The sequence below is a fragment of the Macaca thibetana genome, chromosome 15 (assembly GCF_024542745.1).
Source record: "Macaca thibetana thibetana isolate TM-01 chromosome 15, ASM2454274v1, whole genome shotgun sequence".
NCBI lineage: Eukaryota > Metazoa > Chordata > Mammalia > Primates > Cercopithecidae > Macaca > Macaca thibetana.
Window position 1 is genome coordinate 4,362,413 of NC_065592.1, and position 22,362 is coordinate 4,384,774.

The following is a 22,362-nucleotide window of genomic DNA, read 5'->3' on the forward strand; positions in this document are numbered from 1 at the left end:
ACAGTGCTAGGATTACAGGTGTGAGTCACTTCGCCAGGCAACCTTTTGTTTTCCATCTAAGTATTGATATTTAAAGTGGGTTTTTCCTGCAGAATAGAGTTGGGTCTTGGACTTTCCATCCAATCTGACAATCTGCCTTGTTGTTGTATTTAGACCAGTTGTATCCATTGTGATCATTTATAATGGCTGGATTTAGGATATAATTTTCCGGAGAATGTTGCCTTCTTTGTTTTAGCAGGTGATTAAGCTGGTTGGGTTCAGACCACAAGTCTGTATCTGTGGATGGTGGATTCCAGTATCTCTGTTTTCAAAGCCTTGGTTCTGATGCTTTGCTCTGCCCTGCACATGCCCCACTCAGGAGTCAGTCTGAGATTTGAGCTGAAGTTCGAATCTTTCTTTTGTTTTTTGAGACGGAGTTTCACTCTGCCACCCAGGCTGGAGTGCAGTGGAGCCATCTCGGCTCACTGCAACCTCCACCTCCCAGGTTGAAGTGATTCTCCTGCCTCGGCCTCCCGTGTAGCTGGGATTACAGGCACTCACCACAACACTTGGCTACATTTTTGTATTTTTAGTAGAGACGGGGTTTCACCATGTTGACCAGGCTGGTGTAGATCTCCTGACCTCATGTGATCCACCTGCCTCGGCCTCCCAAGGTGCTGGGATTACAGGTGTGAGCCAGCGCACCAGCCTGAAGTTTGAGTATTTTTTTTTTCCCCTGAGATAGAGTCTTGCTCTGTTGCCCAGGCTGGAGTGCAGCAGCATGATCTCGGCTCACTGCAACTTCCGCCTCCCGGGTTCAAGTGATTCTTCTGCCTCAGCCTCCCGAGTAGATGGGACTACAGGCGCCCGCCACCATGCCCGGCTAATTTTTTGTATCTTTAGTAGAGACGGGGTTTAACCATGTTGGCCAGGATGGTCTCGATCTCTTGACCTTGTGATCCGCCCGCCTCGGCCTCCCAAAGTGCTGGGATTACAGGCGTGGCCACCGCGCCCGACCTTGAAGTTTGAATCTTAATGCAGTTTCAAAGTCTTTGTTATGCTGCTCTGGGTCTGTCCTGAGCCTTGTACAGGTTCACAGACAAACTCCGTGCATCTGCTTCCCGGCTCTCCCCTCCCTGAGATCCGCACACTCTCTCTGGCCCTTGGGGACCTTCTTCTGGTGCTTTTGGAGGATTCCCATCAGGGGTTTTGCTCCATAACTGGGCGACCATCGAGGCAGGGCCATGAGTAACAGAAGAAAATGAAAAAGCAGGAAGCAGAGCCCTCATGCGTGGCGGCTCCGCGCTTTGATTCCCATCTGCAACCTCCTGGCTTTATTTTCCGAGTCCTCCAAGGACTGTTTGCTGCATCTTGTCCGGAGTTTTTCACTAATCAGCAGGACACGCTGGTGTGGCACTACCTTGCCACAGCAGAACTGGAACTCTCCCATTTTATTTAAAAATAAAACCTTCATTTCCTTCTTTGAGAGCCAGAATGAAGATGCTTAACACATCACCACAGATACTAAATCAAACAGCGGCTGCTCACCTGTGTAGACCAGGCTCACGGCCGCTGCCGTTCAGGACTCTAATGTACCTTCCTGCACGAGGCCACATAAACGAGAACCCAAACAAGGAACCTGGAGGCCGCTGGGCTCCAAAGCACAGCTGGCCGACACTCACGCCTGCTGCGGGCCCCGCACGTCGAGCACACCAGATACTCAGCTCTTGGCACGTGCTAATCGAGCTCCGAGACTTCGCAATTTTTCTTCCACTTGGCATTTTGTTCCGTTCCTTTCAAAACCTTTATGTAGAGAAAGTTCCTCCCCAAGAGAGCTACACCACACCACAAGAAACACAAGCACAGAATGGTTGAGAGGCGTCATCTGCCAACCCCAACAGCCGGGGTCCAGCGACTGAAATCACGGCCCGCTGCAGACTCAGGGAGACACCCCCACCAACCGCATCGGCTGGGCAAGTCTCATCTCCACGCTGGAATCAGGGAGAAGAGCACGTGCGTGTGTTTGAGGGCAGGCGGGGGAAAGGCATAACAACTTAGCAGCTGTTGCTAAAAATGGCTTTTGTGTGTTTTATTTCAAATGCACTTGTTTACTTCAAAAAACCATGCCCTCACCACCTTACCCAAAATCAGGAAGCTGTGAAAACCACAGGGAGGGGCTGGACGCTGGGAAGCCCGGGTGGACATGCAGCTCCCCTGGCAGGCAGGGGTCCCCGAGGGCTCCCACACTTGCACGTCTTCAGATCTCAGCAGTGCTGTATGTAGCAGCCAGCAGTCATACCCAACCCAGCTGTCACTCAGCCACGGGTAAATCAACGGTGGCTTCAACAACCGAATGAGCACAACAGCCACTCTCGCAGACGAATCTCACGTTCGCAATGCTGCTCAAATTAAGAAAGGTGAGGTGGCCGGGCGCAGTGGCTCAAGCCTGTAATCCCAGCACTTTGGGAGGCCGAGATGGGCAGATCACGAGGTCAGGAGATCGAGACCATGCTGGCTAACACAGTGAAACCCCGTCTCTACTAAAAAATACAAAAAAACTAGCTGGGCGAGGTGGTGGCGCCTGTAGTCCCAGCTACTCGGGAGGCTGAGGCAGGAGAATGGCCTCAACCTGGGAGGCGGAGCTTGCAGTGAGCTGAGATCCGGCCACTGCACTCCAGCCTGGGCGACAGAGCAAGACTCCGTCTCAAGAAAAAAAAAGAAAACAGAAAGGTGAGGAATTGTGGTGTGATGCCATTTATGAGATTTAGAGTCAAGCAAAACTATACTACATATTGTATAAGTACCAAAGAAAATTCAGAAAAGTGGCTATCTCTGAAGAAAAGAGAGGGCGAAATGAGAGCACACACGTGGGTAACGTGGACAGAGCCGGCAGTGTGCAGCTAACCTGTGTTCTAGCCAACCAGGGTTAAAACTATATAACCTGGGTTTGAGTTGACATGCCTGTTTGCAGTGTCATGCCTACTTGTTTTAGAGACAGGGTCCTGCTATGTTGTCTGGGCTGGCCGAGAACTACGAGGCTCAACAAACTTCTTTCCTCTCCCGAACAGCCAGGACTATAGGTCCAACCGCCATTCCTGGCAACATCATGCTTTTTTGTGTATCTGCAGTATTTTGTAACAACTTTATGAAAATTAAAATAATAAAGCCTACCTCCCATTAAAAATGGTGGGTTGGGCCGGGCACAGTGGTTCACACCTGTAATCTCAGCACTTTGGGAGGCCCAGGAGGGCAGACTGCTTGAGGTCAGGAGTTCGAGACCAGCCTGGCCAACATGGTGAAAACCTGTTTCTACTAAAAATACAAATATTACACGGGCGTGCTGGTGCACACCTGTAGTCCCAGCTACTCGGGAGGCTGAAGCACAAGAATCACTTAGACCCAGGAAATGGAGGTTGCAGTGAGCCACGATCACGCCACTGCACTCCAGCCTAGGTGACAGAGTGAGACTCTGTCTCCAAAAAAGAAAGGTAAGTTGAAGGTAAATGCTTATCTTCATCCTGTTGTGGAATATAGATGCTTATCTCTGCTCTCTTAAAAAGATACAAACCTCCAAGGATAAAGACAAAAGCTGAGAGTAGATAAAAAATGTCACTGAAATTTTCGTGGCTGATGAAAGCAAGTGACAGAGTCAGGGCTGGTGGGGACCCTCTAAGGGAAGCTGAGACTTGGCTTAGATGTGCAAAACCCAGACAGAGAGGACCGGTCCTCACTGCAGAGCCAGCACCAGGCTAACACGCAGGGGAGACGGGGAGAGAGGACCGGTCCTCACTGCAGAGCCAGCACCAGGCTAACACGCAGGGGAGACGGGGAGAGAGGATCAGTCCTCACTGCAGAGCCAGCACCAGGCTAACACGCAGGGGAGACGGGGAGAGAGGATCAGTCCTCACTGCAGAGCCAGCACCAGGCTAACACGCAGGGGAGACGGGGAGAGAGGACCGGTCCTCACTGCAGAGCCAGCACCAGGCTAACACGCAGGGGAGACGGGGAGAGAGGACTGGTCCTCACTGCAGAGCCAGCACCAGGCTAACACACAGGGGAGACGGGCAGAGGGGTAGGCCAACTCAAGTCACTTTCCTGACCCCAACAGGCTGGAAATGGCCTTTCCCCATGGCCCGCGGACTACCAAGGATTCTCTGGAGAAGGTGAAGCGAGCAGGTAGGAGCCCAAGGACATCAGGTGTGGCTACGAACCCAAGAACAATGTCCACTCCAGGCGGGGATACCCCCAGACTCCTCTGCAACAGTGTCCACTCCAGGCAGGGACACCCCCAGGCTCCTCCCCAACAGTGTCCACTCCAGACGGGAGCCTCCCCCCCAGACTCCTCCCCCTCCTCCAACCTCGTGCCACCACAGCGAGACATAGGCAGATTTCTTTCTGAGAAGCTGCCCTAAAAAAAACACCTACAGACCCTGACCTGTGGGCTCCCAAATCAGGAAGGAAAGAGCCAGTGTCCTTCTCAGTCCTCCTGCGGGGAGCGTCCCCCATTAGTGAACCCCGACCCCATGCACACGCGGCCTATACGCAGCTTTCAGGTGGATCACGCTCTTTTTGTTTTGATCACGCTCTTTTCGTTCTGTAGTTAACCCATGTAACTCCCACCGAAGTCAAGACAGAACATTTCCAGTAATCCAGATTACCTTACGCCTCCCTGAGTCGATCCCAACCTAAACCTCTAACAGGCAACCACTAATGAGACCTTTTACCCCAGCAGGGCCAAACACCAGGGCCAAGTCCCTCCAGCCCAGCCACAGGGTTTTGTAAAGGAAGTTTTTTTTGGAACACTAGATGGCCACATTGAGTAGCTGCAAGAGAGACCACGTGGCCCATAAAGCTGAAATATTTATGCTCTGGCCTTTTACGGAGAAAGCTGGCTGGCCAGCCTCCGTCCTCAAGTGTCAGTGCAGCCGGCGGCTGAGCCTCAGGTGAGTGAAATTACACAGTGTGTGCTTTGTGTTGCCTCCTGGGCTCCACGTTATTTCTGTGAGATGCAGCTATGTGGGTTTGCACACATGCGTTCAATAAGGACTTCACTCACACATAAAGCGACTGCTGGAGGCAGAAAAGTCCCTGATTGGAAAGACAGAAACCAAAATAAACAGAGAAGAGAAACTCAGGTCAGAAACAACTCAGGAGCAAAAGAATACCCATCTTACTTTATCCAGGAAGTAAGAACAAGATAATTTTTTAAAAAGAACACTCAGGGCCAGGCGCAGTGGCTCACGCCTGTAATCCCAGCACTTTGGGAGGCTGAGGTGGGCGGATCGCCTGAGTCAGGAGTTTGAGATTAGCCTGACCAACATGGTGAAACCTCGTCTCTACTAAAAATACAAAAAAATTAGCCAGGCATGATGGCGGTTGACTATAATCCCAGCTACTTGGGAGGCTGAGGCAGGAGAATCGTTTGAACCCGGGAGGCAGGAGGTGCAGTAAGCTGAGATCACGCCATTGCACTCCAGACTGGGCAACAAGGCAAGACCCCGTCTCAAAAAAAAAAAAAAAATTCACAGAAAAAAAAACTCTTGAAATGAAAAATATGACAGAAATTAAAAATTGAATGGAAGATTTGGAAAATAAAGTTGAAAAATCTTCTAGAAAGTATAACGAAAGGGCCAGGTGCAGTGGCTCACGCCTGTAATCCCACCACTTTGGGAGGCCGAGGAGGGCGGATCATGAGGTCAGGAGATCGAGACCATCCTGGCTAACACAGTGAAACCCCATCTCTACTGAAAAACAGAAAATTAGGCGGGCGAGGTGGCGGTGCCTGTAGTCCCAGCTACTCAGGAGGCTGAGGCAGGAGAATAGCAGGAACCCGGGAGGCGGAGCTTGCAGTGAGCTGAGATCCGGCCACTGCACTCTAGCCTGGGCGACAGAGCGAGACTCTATCTCAAAAAAAAAAAAAAGAAAAGAAAGAAAAAGTACAACAAAAAGACAAAGGCGGTGTAGAATAAAGACAATTCTAGATTTCTAAGGTTTCAAAACATACACCTCCCTGGCACCCTGTTTCAGGAAGCAAACGGAGGATTTGCTCCACCAAACACGCCGGCCGAGAAAGCAGCAGCAAGAGCCCTGTGCGGGGGAAGGAAGGGTGGGTGGCCCCGGGATGGCGGCTGGACAGCAGGCCTGGGGAGGGTCCGACTGGGCAGGAGGATGGGGGCTCCCGGGAGGCGCTTTTCCCAGAGCAAAGCAGCGTTCATGGAGCCGCTGGTTCAGGGTGTGAGTCTGTAATGGGTGCACAGAAAAATCACCAAGCAGCCAGAAATCACACAACTGTTCATTCCAGGAAAACAGAAAGTGGCGAGAAAGGAAATGTAACTGTAGTACACTACACGGCTCAGCTGTGAATAGCATCCATGAAGTCGAAACGGCTGCCCATGAGCGGCGCAGCTGGGAGCGTGGCGTGAGGCATGGGGGCCATCCGCGCAGCCACACGTCATCTCCCACGACAGGAAGTCAGCGTGTCTAGAACGGATGGGTTAGGAAACAGCAAGAAAAGCTGCTCAGAAGGAACCGAAGCGTTTTCAGTGTGCGGGGACAGATGGCCACTGTTGATAAAAGTTTAAGTATGTTTTTAGAATCTGTCCGTGTTATTTTGCAAGAATTTAAATTTTGTTTTTTTTTTTTTTTTTTTTTGAGACGGAGTCTCGCTCTGTCGCCCAGGCTGGAGTGCAGTGGCCGGATCTCAGCTCACTGCAAGCTCCGCCTCCCGGGTTCACGCCATTCTCCAGCCTCCGCCTCCCGAGTAGCTGGGACTACAGGCACCCGCCACCTCGCCTGGCTAGTTTTTTGTATTTCTTAATAGAGACGGGGTTTCACCGTGTTAGCCAGGATGGTTTCGATCTCCTGACCTCGTGATCCGCCCGTCTCAGCCTCCCAAAGTGCTGGGATTACAGGCTTGAGCCACAGCGCCCGGCCACTTAGATTTTGTTAAAATGACACACACAAAAGTTTGATGAGACAAAAACGATGTCACGCCAGATGATCAACCGATCACAATACAGAATTATCTCTCTCAGATATCACTCTTTTTTTTTTTTTTTTTTTGGAGACGGAGTCAGAGTCTCACTCTGTCGCCAGGCTGGAGTGCAATGGCGCGATCTCAGCTCACTGCAACCTCCAACTCCCTGGTTCAAGGGATTCTCCTGCCTCAGCCTCCGAGTAGCTGGGACTACAGGTGCCCACCATCATGCCCAGCTAATTTTTGTATTTTTAGTAGGGACGGGTTTCACCATGTTGGCCAGGATGGTCTTGGTCTCCTGACCTTGTGACCCTCCCGCCTTGGCCTCTCAAAGTGCTGGGATTACAGGCGTGAGCCACCGTGCTCAGCCAACCACCCCCCATTTTTTTACTCCTACTACACTCAGGGAAGACCCATTTCCGCCCCTAAGGGAGAGGGGCTGTGACACCAATGTGGACGAGACAGGTCGCAGTGGCCGAGAGGAACCGGGCCCGTCTCAGCACACAGCTCCCCTCTCCTGCCACAGGCATCGCTGTGCTGTGATAAGTGAGGCCCAACTGGAATATCACAACAAGATCAAGATCAGAAAGAACAAGAAATAACGGAGAAAGCCTCTACCCCAGTGAAGCTACTTTTTGCTTAAAGAGAAACGAATCATCCAAGGTAGGAGGCATACTGATGCCCCGTGCCGAACAGGTTTACATCCACATAGAGCAAAGCTTCTCTAGTCCTTTCCCAGCTTTTCTCAGGCCCACAGGTGCCCCTTACACATCCAGGAGTCCCTGAGAAACCCACCATAGCTCCAGAGACACACTAACCAGAGGCTCCAAAGAGGCACACAGAGGTGGGTCTGGTGGCCGGGACCCCACTCTGCCCAAGCCATGTTGGGCGCTCCCTCGAAGATGAGCACCGGCCTTCTAATGAAAGCTCCAAGGAAGTGGGTGTCCTCTCCCTCCCCAGGCCGGCGGCCTCCCCAGCACAGGCCACGCGTCTCACGAAGATACACAGGTCCCAGGGAGCACAACGAGATGCAGAGGTCCCATCCATGCCTCCACCCCAGGCCCCAAACAGCTCAACGCCCGCCTGTGCCCATCTGCTGGGGAGCATAGTGAGCATCCTGGACACCCCAATGTCTGGCTGGAGCTTGTTACATCCTTTCTGAGCAAAGGAACGTAGGATGAGATCAGAGGACACCACCTAGGCTCCAGTGCGAGGTTTCATGCAAGGATCTAGCGGTTGGTTCTGCCTGAATGCATCCGAGCCAGGGTTCTGATGAGCTCTGGAAAACTCTTCTAACGAAAGCTAGAGAAACTGAGGTAGAAGTTACCTTGATACACAGCTAACAATGAATGCAAAAGGTATAACTCAAAAGAGTGAGATTAAAATCAGACACCTCTTTTGAGTTGATAGGCATTTAGCAAAATTCAGCTAATGGACGCTAAAGATTTGTTTCACTGCATGTAGGTTTTACTCAAAGAAAAAAAGACCAAACAGACATTAAATTCCAGTTAATGGGCCAGGCGCGGTGGCTCAGGCCTGGAATCCCAGCATTCTGGGAGGCTGAGGCGGGCGGATCACTTGAGGTCCGAGGTTAGAGACCAGCCTGGCCAACATGGTGAAACCCTGTCTCTACTAAAATACAAAAATTAGCCAGGTGTGATGGCACATTCCTGCAATCCCAGGTACTCAGGAGGCTGAAGCAGGAGAATCACTTGAACCTGGGAGATGGTGGCTGCAGTGAGCCAAGATGATGCCACTGCACTCCAGACTGAGCAACAGAGCGAGACTCCCTCTCAAAAAAACAAAAAAAACAAACAAACAAAAAACCAACTTCTAGTTAATGACTTGGCATGATGGCTCAGGCCAGTAATCCCAGCATTTTGGGAGGCTGAGGGAGGCAGATCCCTTGAGCCCAGGAGTTCAAGATCAGCCTGGCCAACATGGCAAAACCTCATCTCTATCTCTACAAAAACATACAAAATTAGCCAGGTGTGGTGGTGCACGCCTGCAGTCTCAGCTGCTTCAGAAGGTGAGGTGAGAGAATCGCTTGAGCCCTGGAGGCGGAGGTTGCAATGAGCAAAGATCATGCCACTGCGTAAGCGACAGAGCGAGACCCTGCCTAAAAAATAATCATCCTAGTGAATGTTGGGCACATGGGGTGATTTTACTATTTTTGCACATTTTTGAACTGTCCCATAATAAAAAGTTAAAAATCATGAGACAACATGATACATGATTTTTATTTATTTATTTATTATTTATTTATTTTTGAGACAGAGTTTCACTCTTGTTGCCCAGACTGGAGCGCAGTGGCCTGATCTTGGCTCACTGCAACCTCTACCTCCTGGGTTCATGCGATTCTCCTGCCTCAGCCTCCCGAGTAGCTGGCATTACTGGCGCCCGCCCCTACACTCAGTTAATTTTTGTATTTTTAGTAGAGATGGGGTTTCACCATGTTGGCCTTGCTGGTCTCAATCTCTTGACCTCGTGATCCACCCACCTCGGCCTCCCAAAGTGCTGGGATTACAGGCGTGAGCCACCATGCTCGGCCCGGCAGCACCTTTAAAATTACGAGTGTGCATCCCCTGGGACCCAGCAAGTCCACCCTAAGGATTTGTCCCGCAGATCAGGCTCCAGTATCGGAAACGATGGGCACAGGAGACCATTCACTGCAACAATAAAAAGCAAAAGACTGGGAGTCATAGAAAGACGGCGCCAGCAGGGAAGAGCCCAGCAGGACCTGCAGGAAAAAGGGGCGGCAGGTCCCCCGGGAGGGCCTTGGGCCTGAGGAGAGGAGAAAACACCTTCCCTGTATGACGCTTTGTGCTTTTTGAAGGCTGAACCACATGCATTTATTGCCCAGTTCAAAAACAGTCATTTAAGAGACAACCAAAACCCTTAACCACATGCCCGGCTATTCTTCAATGCACTGTGGCCGGAAAGAAGCTCCCTCCCCCTTCCTCCCTCCTTCCTGGACCAAACCCCGCTCCCCTCACGTCACTGTAGAGAACTGGCCTTTAACCACTGCTGGCTGCCCAGGCAAGACAGAAAAACCAGGCCACCAGGGCCGACCCAGGGGCACTCTGAGGGCCAGGCAGCGGGGCACTCACGGTGATGATGTCCAGGATGCTGAGCAGGCTGTGGACGCTGTCTCCGGCCAGAACCTCTTTCACCACCACCTCGGTGCCGTCCTGCGATTGGAGAGCAGAGTGGGCGCCGTCAGGTCCCGGGCCGTGACTGCGGGGCCTGGCGGAGGCTCAGCCCAGCTCAGCGCAGTGGGGCCACGGGCCTGCACCTCTGAGGCGCCATGACAGCAGCAAGTGCCTCGGATGGAGGGCAGGGGACGAGACGGACCCGCTGGCCTCAGGGGTACAACACGCAGGAAGCAGCAGCAAGGAAAACGGAGACGAAGGAGGAGACCCACCTCTCCATCCCGCGACTCGTCTTCAGTGTGGGGACTGAGGCAAAAGCTCGCAGAGCCTGTTTGTTTGCTGAACTAACTATAAGGGCTCCGAGGACCGATTCAGTTAGTACCAGCCTAAATTCCAGAACTTTGATATAATTTTCCATTAGGTAAAAAAAAGAAAAGAAAATAAACCACACGATTTTGGTGATTTAACAATGTAAGCACTTCATCTCAGCTTGACCCAGGAAAATTCTTTATGAAGTTGCCCAGGCCGGGCGCGGTGGCTCAAGCCTGTAATCCCAGCACTTTGGGAGGCCGAGGCGGGTGGATCACGAGGTCAGGAGATCGAGACTATCCTGGCTAACATGGTGAAACCCCGTCTCTACTAAAAATACAAAAAACTAGCCGGGCGCCTGTAGTCTCAGCTACTTGGGAGGCTGAGGCGGGAGAATGGCGTGAGCCCGGGAGGCGGAGCTTGCAGTGAGCCGAGATCACGCCACTGCACTCCAGCCTGGGAGACACAGCGAGACTTCGTCTCAAAAAAAAAAAAAAAAAAAAAAAAAAAAAAAAAAAGAAGTTGCCCAAATCTGGCCCCAGTCCCCTCCATGAGCCCCTCCCATCTAGTCCAAAGGCCAGAGGGACACGGGTTCTGGTCCTTCAGGAGGCCCCGCACGAGCGGCAACAAAAGCCTCTGTTTCACCAGCTGAGCGGCCTCATCCTCAGAAGCTACTGGCTCCAGCTTCCCCAGATGGGGGAACCAAGCCCCTTTCCCTCCTAATAACCCATCAAGTCCAGCCACAGACGAAGCGACAAACCTGAGAACCAAACACTTTGCCCAGCAGCACTTTTGGTGTAGAAGCCCCGACAGGCAGTGCCGGAGCTGGCATGGGGTCGGTGCCCACTGCCGGGACCACAGTTGGCAGGAGCCCTGCAGGTCAGGGCGATGATCACACAAAGCCCAGGGTTTGCTAAGTGTGTGCTTTAAATGGGAACAAGCAATGAGGAGTCTGGGTCGCAACTGCCTGGACAGACAAAGCCACACCACCCTGCGGGGGAGCCACACACGCCGAAGAGGCCGCGGCAGGGTCTGGCTCAGCTCCCACCCCTGGAGCAGTGATTCAAAGGGCAGAATTCAACAGAGGCAGGAAACAAGTATTGAGGTCCTACATGGATTCATACCTGAATTTTTTTTTTTTTTTTTTTTTTTGGAGACAGGGTCTCGCTCTGTCGTCCAGGCTGCGGTGCAGTGGCGTGAACACAGCTCACCGCAGCCTCGACCTCCCAGACTCAAGTGATCCTCCCACCTTGGCCCCCAAGTAGCTGGGACCACAGGTGCTACCACCATGCCTGGATAATTATTTTTTACTTTTTGTAGAGATGGAGTTTCACTATGTCATCCAAGCTGGTCTCTAACCTGTGGGCTCAGGCAAGCTTCCCACCTTGGCCTTAATTATTTTCTTACAATTAAAATAATTTAATTTTGTTAGAAACCTGAAAATAGAGCAAGGTCTCAATTGATCATGGCAAATCAATACAGTGACTTAGTACTAAACCATCAAAGGGAGTATTCCGAGGACTTGGAAGAAACATTTAAAACAGCTGCCAGGCCCAGGCCTCATGCCTGCAATTCCAGTGCTCTGAGAGGCCGAGAAGGGAGAGTTACCTGAGCACAGGAATTGCTGACCAACCCCGGGCAACCAAGTGAGACTCCATTTCTACAAAAAAATTTTAAAAGTGAGGCGGGCGTGGTGACACACACCTGTAATCCCAGCTGCTCGAGAGGCTGAGGCATGAGCATCGCTTGAGCCCAGGAAATCGAGGCCTCAGTGAGCTTAGATTGCACCACTGCACTCCAGCCTGGGTGACTGTCCGGAGCTGCATGCCCTGGCCATAGCGAATAATAATTAACGATTAAAACGCCTGAGCTCTATTCATTTCCACCTTCTACCTCCTCCCTATCTTTGCCTTTTTTCCCCTGTACTAATACCTCGTTAAAGATGGCGCTCTTCCTGCTTCTTCTTCACTCACTTTTCCCGCGCCCGGGAAAATTGTTACTTAATAGCGCAAGCGCAACATGACATCCGACCAGAGAAACCGAAACTAACCTGGCCACACCCTCGGCAATGAGATCATTTCCGCCTTAGCCCAACCCCTTCCCTTCCAAGTGTATATAAGGCAGTTTATTACCGCCATTAAACGAGACTTGATCAGAGCACTGTCTTGTCTCTGTTTCTCGTGTCTCTTGTTCCCCAAATTCCCACCCCCTCCTCCAGGGCCTACACTGACTATCCCGCGGGCCGGGATAGGTGACAGAGTGAGACCCTGTCTCAAGAAATTAAATAAAATGTAATAAAAGTAAAAATGGTGAGTTTTCCCCCAAAGAAATTAAAATAAAAAATTTGCCTTGCTTTTCAGTGGGAAACGTTTAAGAACCTGAGATGACAGACGTGGAGGTGAGTGCCCCGCCACCCTGCGACTCACAGCGTCCTGGACGCAGACCTCCAGCCGCCCGTCCTGCACCACCCAGATGCTGGGGTCCGGCGCCCCGGGCCGGAAGACGTGCTCCCCCTCCTGCAGCTGCACAAAGACGATGTGTCTGCAAAGCTCCAGGAACAGCGGCTTCTCGAAGTGGCCCAGGACCCTGCAAGAGCCAGAGGGCGCTGTGGGACGGCCTTCCAGGGGAGGAGGACGGTCTCCGCCAGAGTCTCGAGAGCTCACGGCCACCGACCCCACTGGCGCCAGGCCTTGTGCTGTGGGTCCACGCGGCTGACCAACAAACCACACGGCATCACTGCCAAACACAACTGTCAACTTCTGAAATTCCCATGAGCCTGTTTTCCATCAGCTCAGAGAACTTCTTGACCCGTGACCCTGAGCCACACGCACACGGGAGGAAGGCAGAGGTGGCCTCCAGGACGGTGAGCTGGGCCAGGGGGTGGAAGGGGTGCGGTCCAGGGGCCAGTCAGCAAGACGGGAGCACAGAGCAGAACCCGGGCTCCAGACTTTGGATCCACCACACCGTTCTCGCTCTTGCTCTGGGTTCATTGCTGAAGATGAAATACTGGAAATTGTTCAGCAGAACAAGAAAGACCTGGTGAAGGAGCCAGCAGACCACGAGGCCCTGCCACGGGGCACAGACACCAACAGCCCCACGATGGGCTTTGCCAACCATCCCCCAACACAAGACAGCCAAGCTGGAGCCAGTCCCCAGTGAGAAGCCCGGAGGACGGGAGCTGCAGCAGCCCTCGGGGCTCATCCCTGCTCTTACCGAACATTTTTCAGCATGTACAGAACTTCCGATGGTAGGTGAGAATTCTTCACGTCAAACTCCGTGAGGTCGGCCTCCAGCAGGGAGGGCGGGGGCTCCTTGGGCTGCAGGGCCGGGTATTCCTTCTTGAAACGCAGAATCCTACAGGCAGAGACACAGTAGCCTTGAGCAGACCAGGCGGGTTCAAAACCCACAGCATCAGCGGCCGACACGCCAGGCAGCTCAGGGTCGAGGAGGCCAGCACCGTGGGGGGCACCCCAGGCAGGATGTGGTCCGAAGGACACTCAGTACCTCTTGGCCAAAGACAGCACCTTGGTCCTCTTCCTGGCCCGCTGCCGGGGCAGTGTGGCGTTCTCCACAAGGGTGTTGGGGAGCGTGGTCACCTGCAGAGCCAAGGGAGACACCAGGCACTGACCCTGCAAGCCGCAAGGTCCAGGCTCTTCGTCACGGGGGTCAGTCCTCAGAACCTGCCTGTGAGCCTCCCGCAGGCCCAGCTTCAGCTCCTGGGGTCTGGCTGTGCCATTTCCCCACCCCGCCTGGCCTGGGAGGGATGTTGGCAGTGAGTGATACAGCCCCACACATCCTTGGGATCATCCTCACTGTCCCCAAACAGCCAACCCTCCAAAGCTCCAGGGCTTCATGCCGGCCGGCCCCGCTGTCTCGAAGGCTGACAGCCACTCCATCCTTGGCTTTCGTGCTGTTCAACACAACCCTTTCCTATAACCCTTTAAAAATCCGCCACTGTCCCCACCGACCTTCCCCCCATCACTTTCCCTCTGACCTGGGGCCACTGCCCACTCTGTCCCATATCTGGAACAGTCTTCTTCCCTTTTCTCAGGCAGTGCCTGCTTGACTGCCCAGAACAGCAGAGGCCTGGGTCACACCCTGCATGCTGGCAGGGCCACCTCACTCGGGCACCACTGCCTGCTGCCCTTCGGTCCAGAGCTGTTGGCCTCGCGGCTTTCCTCCCAGGCCCTCCACTTCCCTGTCCTCTGTGGGGCCACTGGATGATGGTCGACACTCAACAGATCGCCCCGCGCCCTGTCCCGGCCGCCTGAGCCTGTTCTAGACCCAGCGTACAGCAGCCCTAACTCATCTGCCCTTTCACAGCACTTAACGCTGATGAGAACAGATGAGCCACAGACACCCACTCCCTCCCCTCTTGAGTTTCTCAATTTTCTTTCTTTCTTTTTTTTTTTTTTTTTTAGACGCAGTTTCGCTCTTGTTGTCCAGGCTGCAGTGCAGTGGCACCATCTCAATTCACCACAACCTCCGCCTCCCGGATTCAAACGTTTCTCCTGCCTCAGCCTCCCGAGTAGCTGGGATTACAGGCGCCCACCACAACGCCCAGCTAATTTTTGTATTTTCAGTAGAGACGGGGTTTCACCATGTTGGCCAGGCTGGTCTCAAACTCCTGACCTCATGATCGGCCCACCTCAGCCTCCCAACGTGCTGGGATTACAGTCGTGAGCCACCGCGCCTGGCCAATTTTGTCAATTTTCCGTGAAGAACATAAATTAGCTGTACAACCAGAGAAAGGTAACAAAGATTGCTTTAAAGGGATCAGTCTGTATGGTTTCTGTGAAGCTTCTGGGTGGTCTGTTGAGCACTTCCTGGGGCCCTTCAGGAGTGCAAGGAGGCGGCCAGGGGAGGCCACTGACAACCCAACTGGCCAAAGCCCAGGAAGGGTTAAACCAAGGGTGCTTATTCTCCGGATCGGGGCTTGTTGAACTCGGATTCCTGAGCCCCGGCCCAGGGATCTGTTTCTAGGTTCCGGAACCACCCAGACACTCAAAGTGAGCCACGCAGCTTTTAGCTTAGATCACACATGCCGGTAACCAGGGAACTTAGCCCTTCCAATCCCAGGGGATGGACTCTGTCCTCAGTCCAGCACCCTAAAGCCTGGCAGAGACCTCCAAGCTCAGCACCAGAGTCAGAAACCTCTGGCAGAGCGTGAGGCCTTCTGCACCCACCGGGCCCCAGCGATGTTCTTACAAAGCAGCTTTCTGCTCTCATTTCTTGTTAAACATCCACTCTAGGGGCAGACAGGACCTTCTCTCCCCTCCGGCCACTGTCCACCACAGACATTCCCGGAGCTGCCCCTTCAGGCCAGGGGGAGCCAAGGCCTGAGAGGGTGGGGGCTTATTTCTGGGTAAAACACGCTGGATTCAGCTGGAGGAAGCAGACACCATTCGGCACGATTTATAACGTTCCCCAAACCCTGAGCCTGGTGGCAGAGCTGGGAAGCCGGGGACACGGCAGCACACGCCAAGCACTGCCCGGACTGGGGGAGCCCGCAGCAGGAGGGGTCCCTCCCACAGGGGCCTGCTCCGGGAAGCCGTGTGCAACCTGGGGCCCCAAGCACCAGCTACCTTCCTCATGATCTTCCGGCCGTAAAACATCACTTTGTCTCTCTTTCGGAACCGGTACTGAGGAGTGGGCTGCGCTTGTCCTGCAGGGGAATAGAAGAGACGGCCTGAGGTAGAGCCGTGGCACAGGCCTGGTCCTGGACATGCAGGTGTGCACAGTCAGTACTCTCGTCCCCGCCAGTACCTGGCCATACTCAGACAGCACGAGGGAAGGGGGCCTGGGTAACAGGCTCGCCTCCGACAAAGGGGGCTCTCCCTTCTTCCCACTGAAGCCTTGCTCAGGAGAGGAGAACAGAAAGGGCTCTGAACAGACTTGGCTTCCTGGAACCGACGTGCTCAGCCTGAGCCCAGATGGGCCACTGGATTCTAGCCAAACCCACCGTGGACTTGAGGACCCCTCCCAGGGGCTCAAAACACATCCCAAGGCACCCACGCTTTCCCCCAACCCCCCAGGCCAGAGTCAGAACCAAGATACTCACGAAATTGGCTAAGCCTTCTGAACGTGAAAAGGATGAGAACACCAGCCAAGGCCAGGGCCAGGAGGGCTCCAACCGCAATCCCCGTCAGCTGGCCAAGAGTGGGGACATGGTGCCCATCAGCAAGGCCACAAAACTAACCCTAGCCCTAAGCCTGCCCCCACCCCAACCACAGGCTGGCAGGAATGAGCCAGGGGATGGGGGCAGGGAGAGGTGAAAAAGGCCACGGCCCATCCAGGTCTGGCCCCAGGGAAGCGTGAGGTGATTACCATGGTGGACGGTGAACCTTCCTCCGTGAACCACAGCCCCCAAGAGTGCAGAGCGGTGCCCAGGCAGAAGCCAGCCTGCAGCAGAGAGCATGGGGTCAGGCGGGCATGGACGGGCTTCCCAGCCCAGACTTGCTCAGAGCAGCAAGAGGGGAGCTGGGAGTTAGGAGAGAAGTCAGCAGCCCGGGAGACCCAGCAAGCAGTGATCTCGCCCGGGGTGCCGGGGTCCCCTGAGCCCCCCACTACGAAGCATTCAGAGAGCAATCTGGCTTCCTTGGTCACTGGGACACAGCGGGGCAGGGCCGTCACTCACACACCTGCATGCTGGCGACACGATCCCTGGGATGCAGGTCTCAGGGAGCAGGCCCGGCCACAGGGGAGGCCAAGGCCCCCTCTCAGTGTCCCCTCAGCCCCAGCAGGAGCAGTGCTCGAAACCCCTATGAGCCATCTGCATTCTGAGAACATTTAACACCAGTTCACATGCCAGACAAGGAGGCAGCGGCGGCCGAGAGGGAGGCCGAGAAGGCTCTGTGTGCTGCCATCTCCTGGAGCAGCCGGACTTCAGAAGTCCAGGTCCGCGGGAGGGAGGGAAGAGAGGGTAAGGACAGGATGCTGAGTGAGCGACAGCAGAAGACGCTGGTGGCTCCCCAAGAAGTGAAAGAGAAAACAAGAAGACACCAGCCAGACAAGGCAGCCCTCTCCATTCCTGCTGGCATCACATTTTCCTCCCAGGCAGCCAGGAACTGGATAGGGCAGGGGAGGCCACTGGTTCAGCCTGCAAGTTTCCACACAAGAGCTGAGGCCTAAAGCAGCACCCACCCCCATCTCCCGCTACAGAGAAGCAGGACTCCCATCCATGCCAGAAAATCCAGGGAAGGGCCGGGTGTGGTGGCTCACGCCTGCAATCCCAGCACTTTGGGAGGCCGAGGCGGGCGGATCACGAGTCAGGAGATCAAGACCATCCTGGCTGACACAGTGAAACCCCGTCTCTACTAAAAATTCAAAAATTAGCCGGGCGTGGTGGCGGGCGCCTGTAGTCCCAGCTATTCGGGAGGCTGAGGCAGGAGAATGGCGTGAACCCGGGAGGCGGAGCTTGCAGTGAGCCGAGATTGTGCCACTGCACTCCAGCCTGGGCGACAGAGCGAGACTCCGTCTCAAAAAAAAAAAAAGAAAAAGAAAAAAAGAAAATCCAGGGAAGTCGGAAGAGCACTCAAACGCATTTCAAAGACACAATTCTGCACCAAGACTGAATGAGGATGTGCCCAGAAAGCTGAGCCCTTTGAACTTGGTTCAGAAGGCAAATACAAGCCCTGGGAGCTTCTGCTTCAGGACAGGGGCACCCCTACGCTCACTCTCAATCAGTGGGGTGCACAGAAGCACCTACGACCATGTCCTTCACTTAAGGAAGCGAAGTGAGTCCCTCTGAGCCCAGCAACCGCTTCTGGGACAGATTATCCAAGGAAGGCCTATCATGCAATGGCCCATGACCTGGTCACACGCTCTCCTGCAGTGGAGTAGCTCAGCCTTTTCTAGCTTTTCACTGTTGCTTTAATGGGTCCAGTTTTCTGGTTTAGAAAAAAGGCCTTTGTGATGTGGCTACAGATGTTTGACTAAGAAAAAGATTCTAAGGCCCGGCACAGTGGCCCATAGCTGTAATCCCAGCACTTTGGGAGGCCTAGGCAGGCAGATCACGAGGTCAAGAGTTCGAGACCAGCCTGGCCAGCATGAAACCTGGTCTCTACTAAGAATACAAAAATTAGCTGGGTGTGGTGGTGCTTGCCTGTAGTCCCAGCTACTGGGGAGGCTGAGGCAGGAGAATCACTTGAACCCAGGAGGCGGAGGCCGCAGTGAGCCAAGATCACACCATTGCACTCCAGCCTGTGTGACAGAGCAAGACTTCGTCTTGGGGAAAAAATAAAAAAGAAAGAAAAAGATTCTAAGCAAAATCATCAGGCAAAGTCCTAAGGGAAAACTGGAAGTAGCAATTGTGACCTTAGGGGAAGAAAAGACAAGGCCTCAGGCAATGCCCATGGGCCACCGCTGGCTGTACCCCCCCCAATTCCGTGAAAAGATGCCCATGGGGCACCACTGGCTGTCCTCGCTGTGAACTCACGCGTCTAACACGTGCTGGCAGCTGTGACAGGCGGCAGAGAGGGGCCAGAACAACCACTCCCATAGTCCTCAGGCACCAAGAAGCCACGGGGCCAAAGAGCGCGGCAGAGCAGACGCCAAGAGGACCCTTCTCTGGGTCCAGAAATGCCCCCCAACTGGGAAGTCCAGGGATCTGGCCCCCTGAGTTACATACCTCTGGGCCGTCATCTTTCTCTTCCTCCATGGACAGAAACAGAAAAAACAGCCTGAGAAAATCAGACAGCCTGAGGCAAACAAGGGCACACCTCTACCCGCTCACGCTCACACCCCGACAGCTGTGGACTCAGACTTCTCCCTGGGTTCCTTTTCAAGTCAAATCACGTTTCACTGAAAGGAAAATCCTGCTGAAAAAGTCTGTTCTACAGGAAGAGCAGGTGTCTTTTGAGAAGCGTCTGTCGTCTGTTAGGAGCCACTTCCTTCCCTCTGTAAACAGCCCTCACGTGGCTGTCCTGGAACCCACAACAGCAGCCAGATGGGGCGGCTCCAAGCAGGTCAAGAGGAGCCAGGACCAGAGCGGTGGGGGTGGGGGCAGCGCTGCCTTCCGGAAAAGCACGGTTGGAGGGGAGGTGACGCTGGCGGGGCGTGGATCCGGGTTGTGGGCGTGCCGCAGGGGGGGCGTGGATCGGGGTGTGGGGGTGCCGCTGAGGGGGCGTGTATCGGGGTATGGGGGTGCCGCTGGGGAGAGAGCGCAGCTGGGGAGGGGGTGGATCCGGGGTGTGGGGGTGCCGCTGGGGAAGCGGGTGTAGCTGGGGAGGGGGTGGATCCGGGGTGTGGGGTGCCGCTGGAGAGGGGGGTGCAGCTGGGGAGGGGATGGATCTGGGGTGTGGGGTGCCGCTGGGGAAGGGGGTGCAGCTGGGGAGGGGATGGATCTGGGGTGTGGGGTGCCGCTCGGGAAGGGGGTGCAGCTGGGGAGGGGATGGATCTGGGGTGTGGGGTGCCGCTGGGGAAGGGGGTGCAGCTGGGGAGGGGGTGGATCCGGGTTGAGGGGTGCCGCTGGGGAGGGGGGTGCAGCTGGGGAGGGGATGGATCTGGGGTGTGGGGTGCCGCTGGGGAAGGGGGGTGCAGCTGGGGAGGGGATGGATCTGGGGTGTGGGGTGCCGCTGGGGAAGGGGGTGCAGCTGGGGAGGGGATGGATCTGGGGTGTGGGGGTGCCGCTGGGGAGGGGGTGGATCCGGGTTGAGGGGTGCCGCTGGAGAGGGGGGTGCAGCTGAGGGGATGGATCTGGGGGTGTGGGGGTGCCGCTGGGGAAGCGGGTGTAGCTGGGGAGGGGGTGGATCCGGGGTGTGGGGGTGCCGCTGGGGAAGGGGGTGTAGCTGTGAAGGGGATCCGGGGTGTGGGGGTGCCGCTGGGGAAGGGGGTGCAGCTGGGGAGGGGGTGGATCCGGGGTGTGGGGGTGCAGCTGGGGAGGGGGTGGATCCGGGGTGTGGGGGTGCCGCTGGGGAGGGGGGTGCAGCTGGGGAGGGGGTGGATCCGGGGTGTGGGGGTGCGGCTGGTGGGCGACTTCCGCGTGGGGTGAGAGGCCGCCTGCGAGGGTGACCGGGCCGGAGGGCTCAGCGCACAAGCCAGACGTGCTGGGTCCAAGATTATTAATTTGGGGACTGCGAGGGCTCGAGTCCTCCCACACCACTGCCCGGCCTGCGGGGAACCCAGACAGCCCCGGCCCTCCCGGCTACAGGTCCCGGGCTTTCCCTGCGCGGTTGCCGGCTCCGCTCAGAGGAGCGGCGCCCAGCGGAGGGGTCAGAAAGGCCGGGTCGCGGCGTCCGTCTCGAGTCCAGCGCCCGCGTCTTCCTCGACCTCCCGACGCCACCTCAGTGCCTCAGGGGGACTGGGTTCCCGGGACACCGCCGGCCACCAGGCGGACGGACACAGGCAGTGGCGGGCAGTGGGGACGCCAGAGACTACCTCGCTGAGGGCGGCCACTCATCCGCGCGCCCCGCCCCGCCCCGCGCGCCCCGCCCCGCCCCGCCCCGCGCGCCCCGCCCCGCCCCGCGCGCCCCGCCCCCCCCGCGCGCCCCGCCCCGCCCCCGCGCCCCGCCCCGCCCCGCGCGCCCCGCCCCGCCCCGCCCGCGCCCCCCGCCCCGCCCCGCCCCGCGCGCCCCGCCCCGCCCCGCGCGCCCCTCCCATTGGCAGAGTCCCCGCGGCCACGCCCCCTCCCAGACTGAGGCCGTTATTGGACGCAGTGGCGGCGGCCAATCGGAGCCGCTCTTGCTGCGACGCGGCGGTCGGAAGCCGAGCGAGGTCGAGGTCGGGTCGGCGCCGGAGCTGTAGAGGAGCAACTTGGAGCTGGTGCTGGGTCTCCGGTCCAGGTGAGTCTGTAGGATTGGAGCGGGCGCCGCGCGCGGCCGGGGGCGGGGCTGGCCGGGTTCCCGGGGCCGCGACTACCCGCCGTCTCCTCCCGCAGGGCGCGGCATGGGCGTCCTGGCCGCAGCGGCGCGCTGCTTGGTCCGGGGCGCGGACCGGATGAGCCAGTGGACGAGCAAGCGGGGCCCGCGCAGCTTCAGGGGCCGCAAGGGCCGGGGCGCCAAGGGCATCGGCTTCCTCACCTCGGGCTGCAGATTCGTGCAGATCAAGGAGATGGTCCCGGAGTTCGTCGTCCCGGATCTGACCGGCTTCAAGCTCAAGCCCTACGTGAACTACCGCGCCCCTGAGGGCGAGGAGACGCCCCTGACGGCCGCGCAGCTGTTCAGCGAAGCTGTGGCGCCTCTCATCGTACAGGACTTCAAAGACGGTACCTTCGACCCCGACAACCTGGAAAAGTACGGCTTCGAGCCCACACAGGAGGGCAAGCTCTTCCAGCTGTACCCCAGGAACTTCCTGCGCTAGCGGGGCGGGGGGCTGCGAGGTGGAGGCATCCCCGGGGAGGGGCGGCCTGCCCTCATCTCGTTTCTATTAAAGGCCTTTGCCAGCTCGACGGTGTTTGTTTTTTGGCCTCTGGTCATGGCAAAGTGTGCAACATGACAGATTTCAGAGCAGGGACCTAAGCAGAGTTCTCATGCAGACTCCGCACTGTGACCCTCTTTGGAGAAAGAATTTACAAGGCAGATTGTGCCGGATGACAACACTGGTCAGTTCATCCCCCAAATTACCCAGGGAACAAAGGTACAGGAGATGGGGGTCTCACTCTGCTGCCCAGGCTGAGCACTCGTGGGCTCAAATGATCCGCCCGCCTCAGCCTCCCAAAATGCTGGGATTACAGGTGTGAGCCACTGCGCCCACCCCAGGAAAATTTCTTGTTGCAATCTGACATATATTGGCATGTTGTGTTGTATCATCAGAAAAGAAGAAAGGGGCCGGGCGCGGTGGCTCACGCCTGTAATCCCAGCACTTTGGGAGGCCGAGGCGGGCGGATCACAAGGTCAGGAGATCGAGACCACGGTGAAACCCCGTCTCTACTAAAAATACAAAAAATTAGCCGGGCGCGGTTGTGGGCGCCTGTAGTCCCAGCTACTCGGGAGGCTGAGGCAGGAGAAT

The 22,362-nt window shown here is 55.9% G+C and overlaps 3 protein-coding genes across 38 annotated transcripts in view; 2 read left to right on the forward strand and 1 right to left on the reverse strand.

Annotated features, from left to right (window-relative positions):
• The window catches only part of PNPLA7 (patatin like phospholipase domain containing 7), an 86,648-nt gene extending 67,106 nt beyond the window's left edge, over window positions 1-19,542 (reverse strand). For 2 of the 5 annotated variants that reach the window (XM_050759718.1, XM_050759717.1), the window contains exons 1-8: window positions 19,046-19,541; window positions 16,744-16,818; window positions 16,478-16,565; window positions 16,002-16,081; window positions 13,921-14,012; window positions 13,630-13,770; window positions 12,843-13,002; window positions 10,066-10,146 (exon numbers count right to left, since the gene is read on the reverse strand). In XM_050759718.1, the coding sequence (XP_050615675.1) occupies window positions 10,066-10,146; window positions 12,843-13,002; window positions 13,630-13,770; window positions 13,921-14,012; window positions 16,002-16,081; window positions 16,478-16,565; window positions 16,744-16,818; window positions 19,046-19,075 (747 nt within the window). In that variant the 5' untranslated portion in view covers window positions 19,076-19,541. Of the gene's footprint in view, window positions 1-10,065; window positions 10,147-12,842; window positions 13,003-13,629; window positions 13,771-13,920; window positions 14,013-16,001; window positions 16,082-16,477; window positions 16,566-16,743; window positions 16,819-19,045 lie in introns of all 5 variants that reach the window. The other 3 variants (XM_050759721.1, XM_050759720.1, XM_050759719.1) reach the window with 2 other exon arrangements.
• Window positions 1-21,800, forward strand: part of MRPL41 (mitochondrial ribosomal protein L41) — a 232,279-nt gene extending 210,479 nt beyond the window's left edge. For 23 of the 32 annotated variants that reach the window (XM_050760441.1, XM_050760437.1, XM_050760440.1 and 20 more), the window contains exons 2-3: window positions 21,112-21,197; window positions 21,293-21,800. In XM_050760441.1, coding sequence (XP_050616398.1) covers window positions 21,301-21,714 — 414 coding nt within the window. In that variant the 5' untranslated portion in view covers window positions 21,112-21,197; window positions 21,293-21,300 and the 3' untranslated portion in view covers window positions 21,715-21,800. Of the gene's footprint in view, window positions 1-19,557; window positions 19,562-21,089; window positions 21,198-21,292 lie in introns of those variants that run through there. The other 9 variants (XM_050760463.1, XM_050760464.1, XM_050760465.1 and 6 more) reach the window with 3 other exon arrangements.
• Window positions 19,498-22,362, forward strand: part of ARRDC1 (arrestin domain containing 1) — a 65,563-nt gene continuing 62,698 nt past the window's right edge. Inside the window, exon 1 of the mRNA XM_050760119.1 lies at window positions 19,498-19,507. The gene's annotated coding sequence lies outside the window, so the exon portion shown is untranslated. The remainder of the gene's footprint in view (window positions 19,508-22,362) is intronic.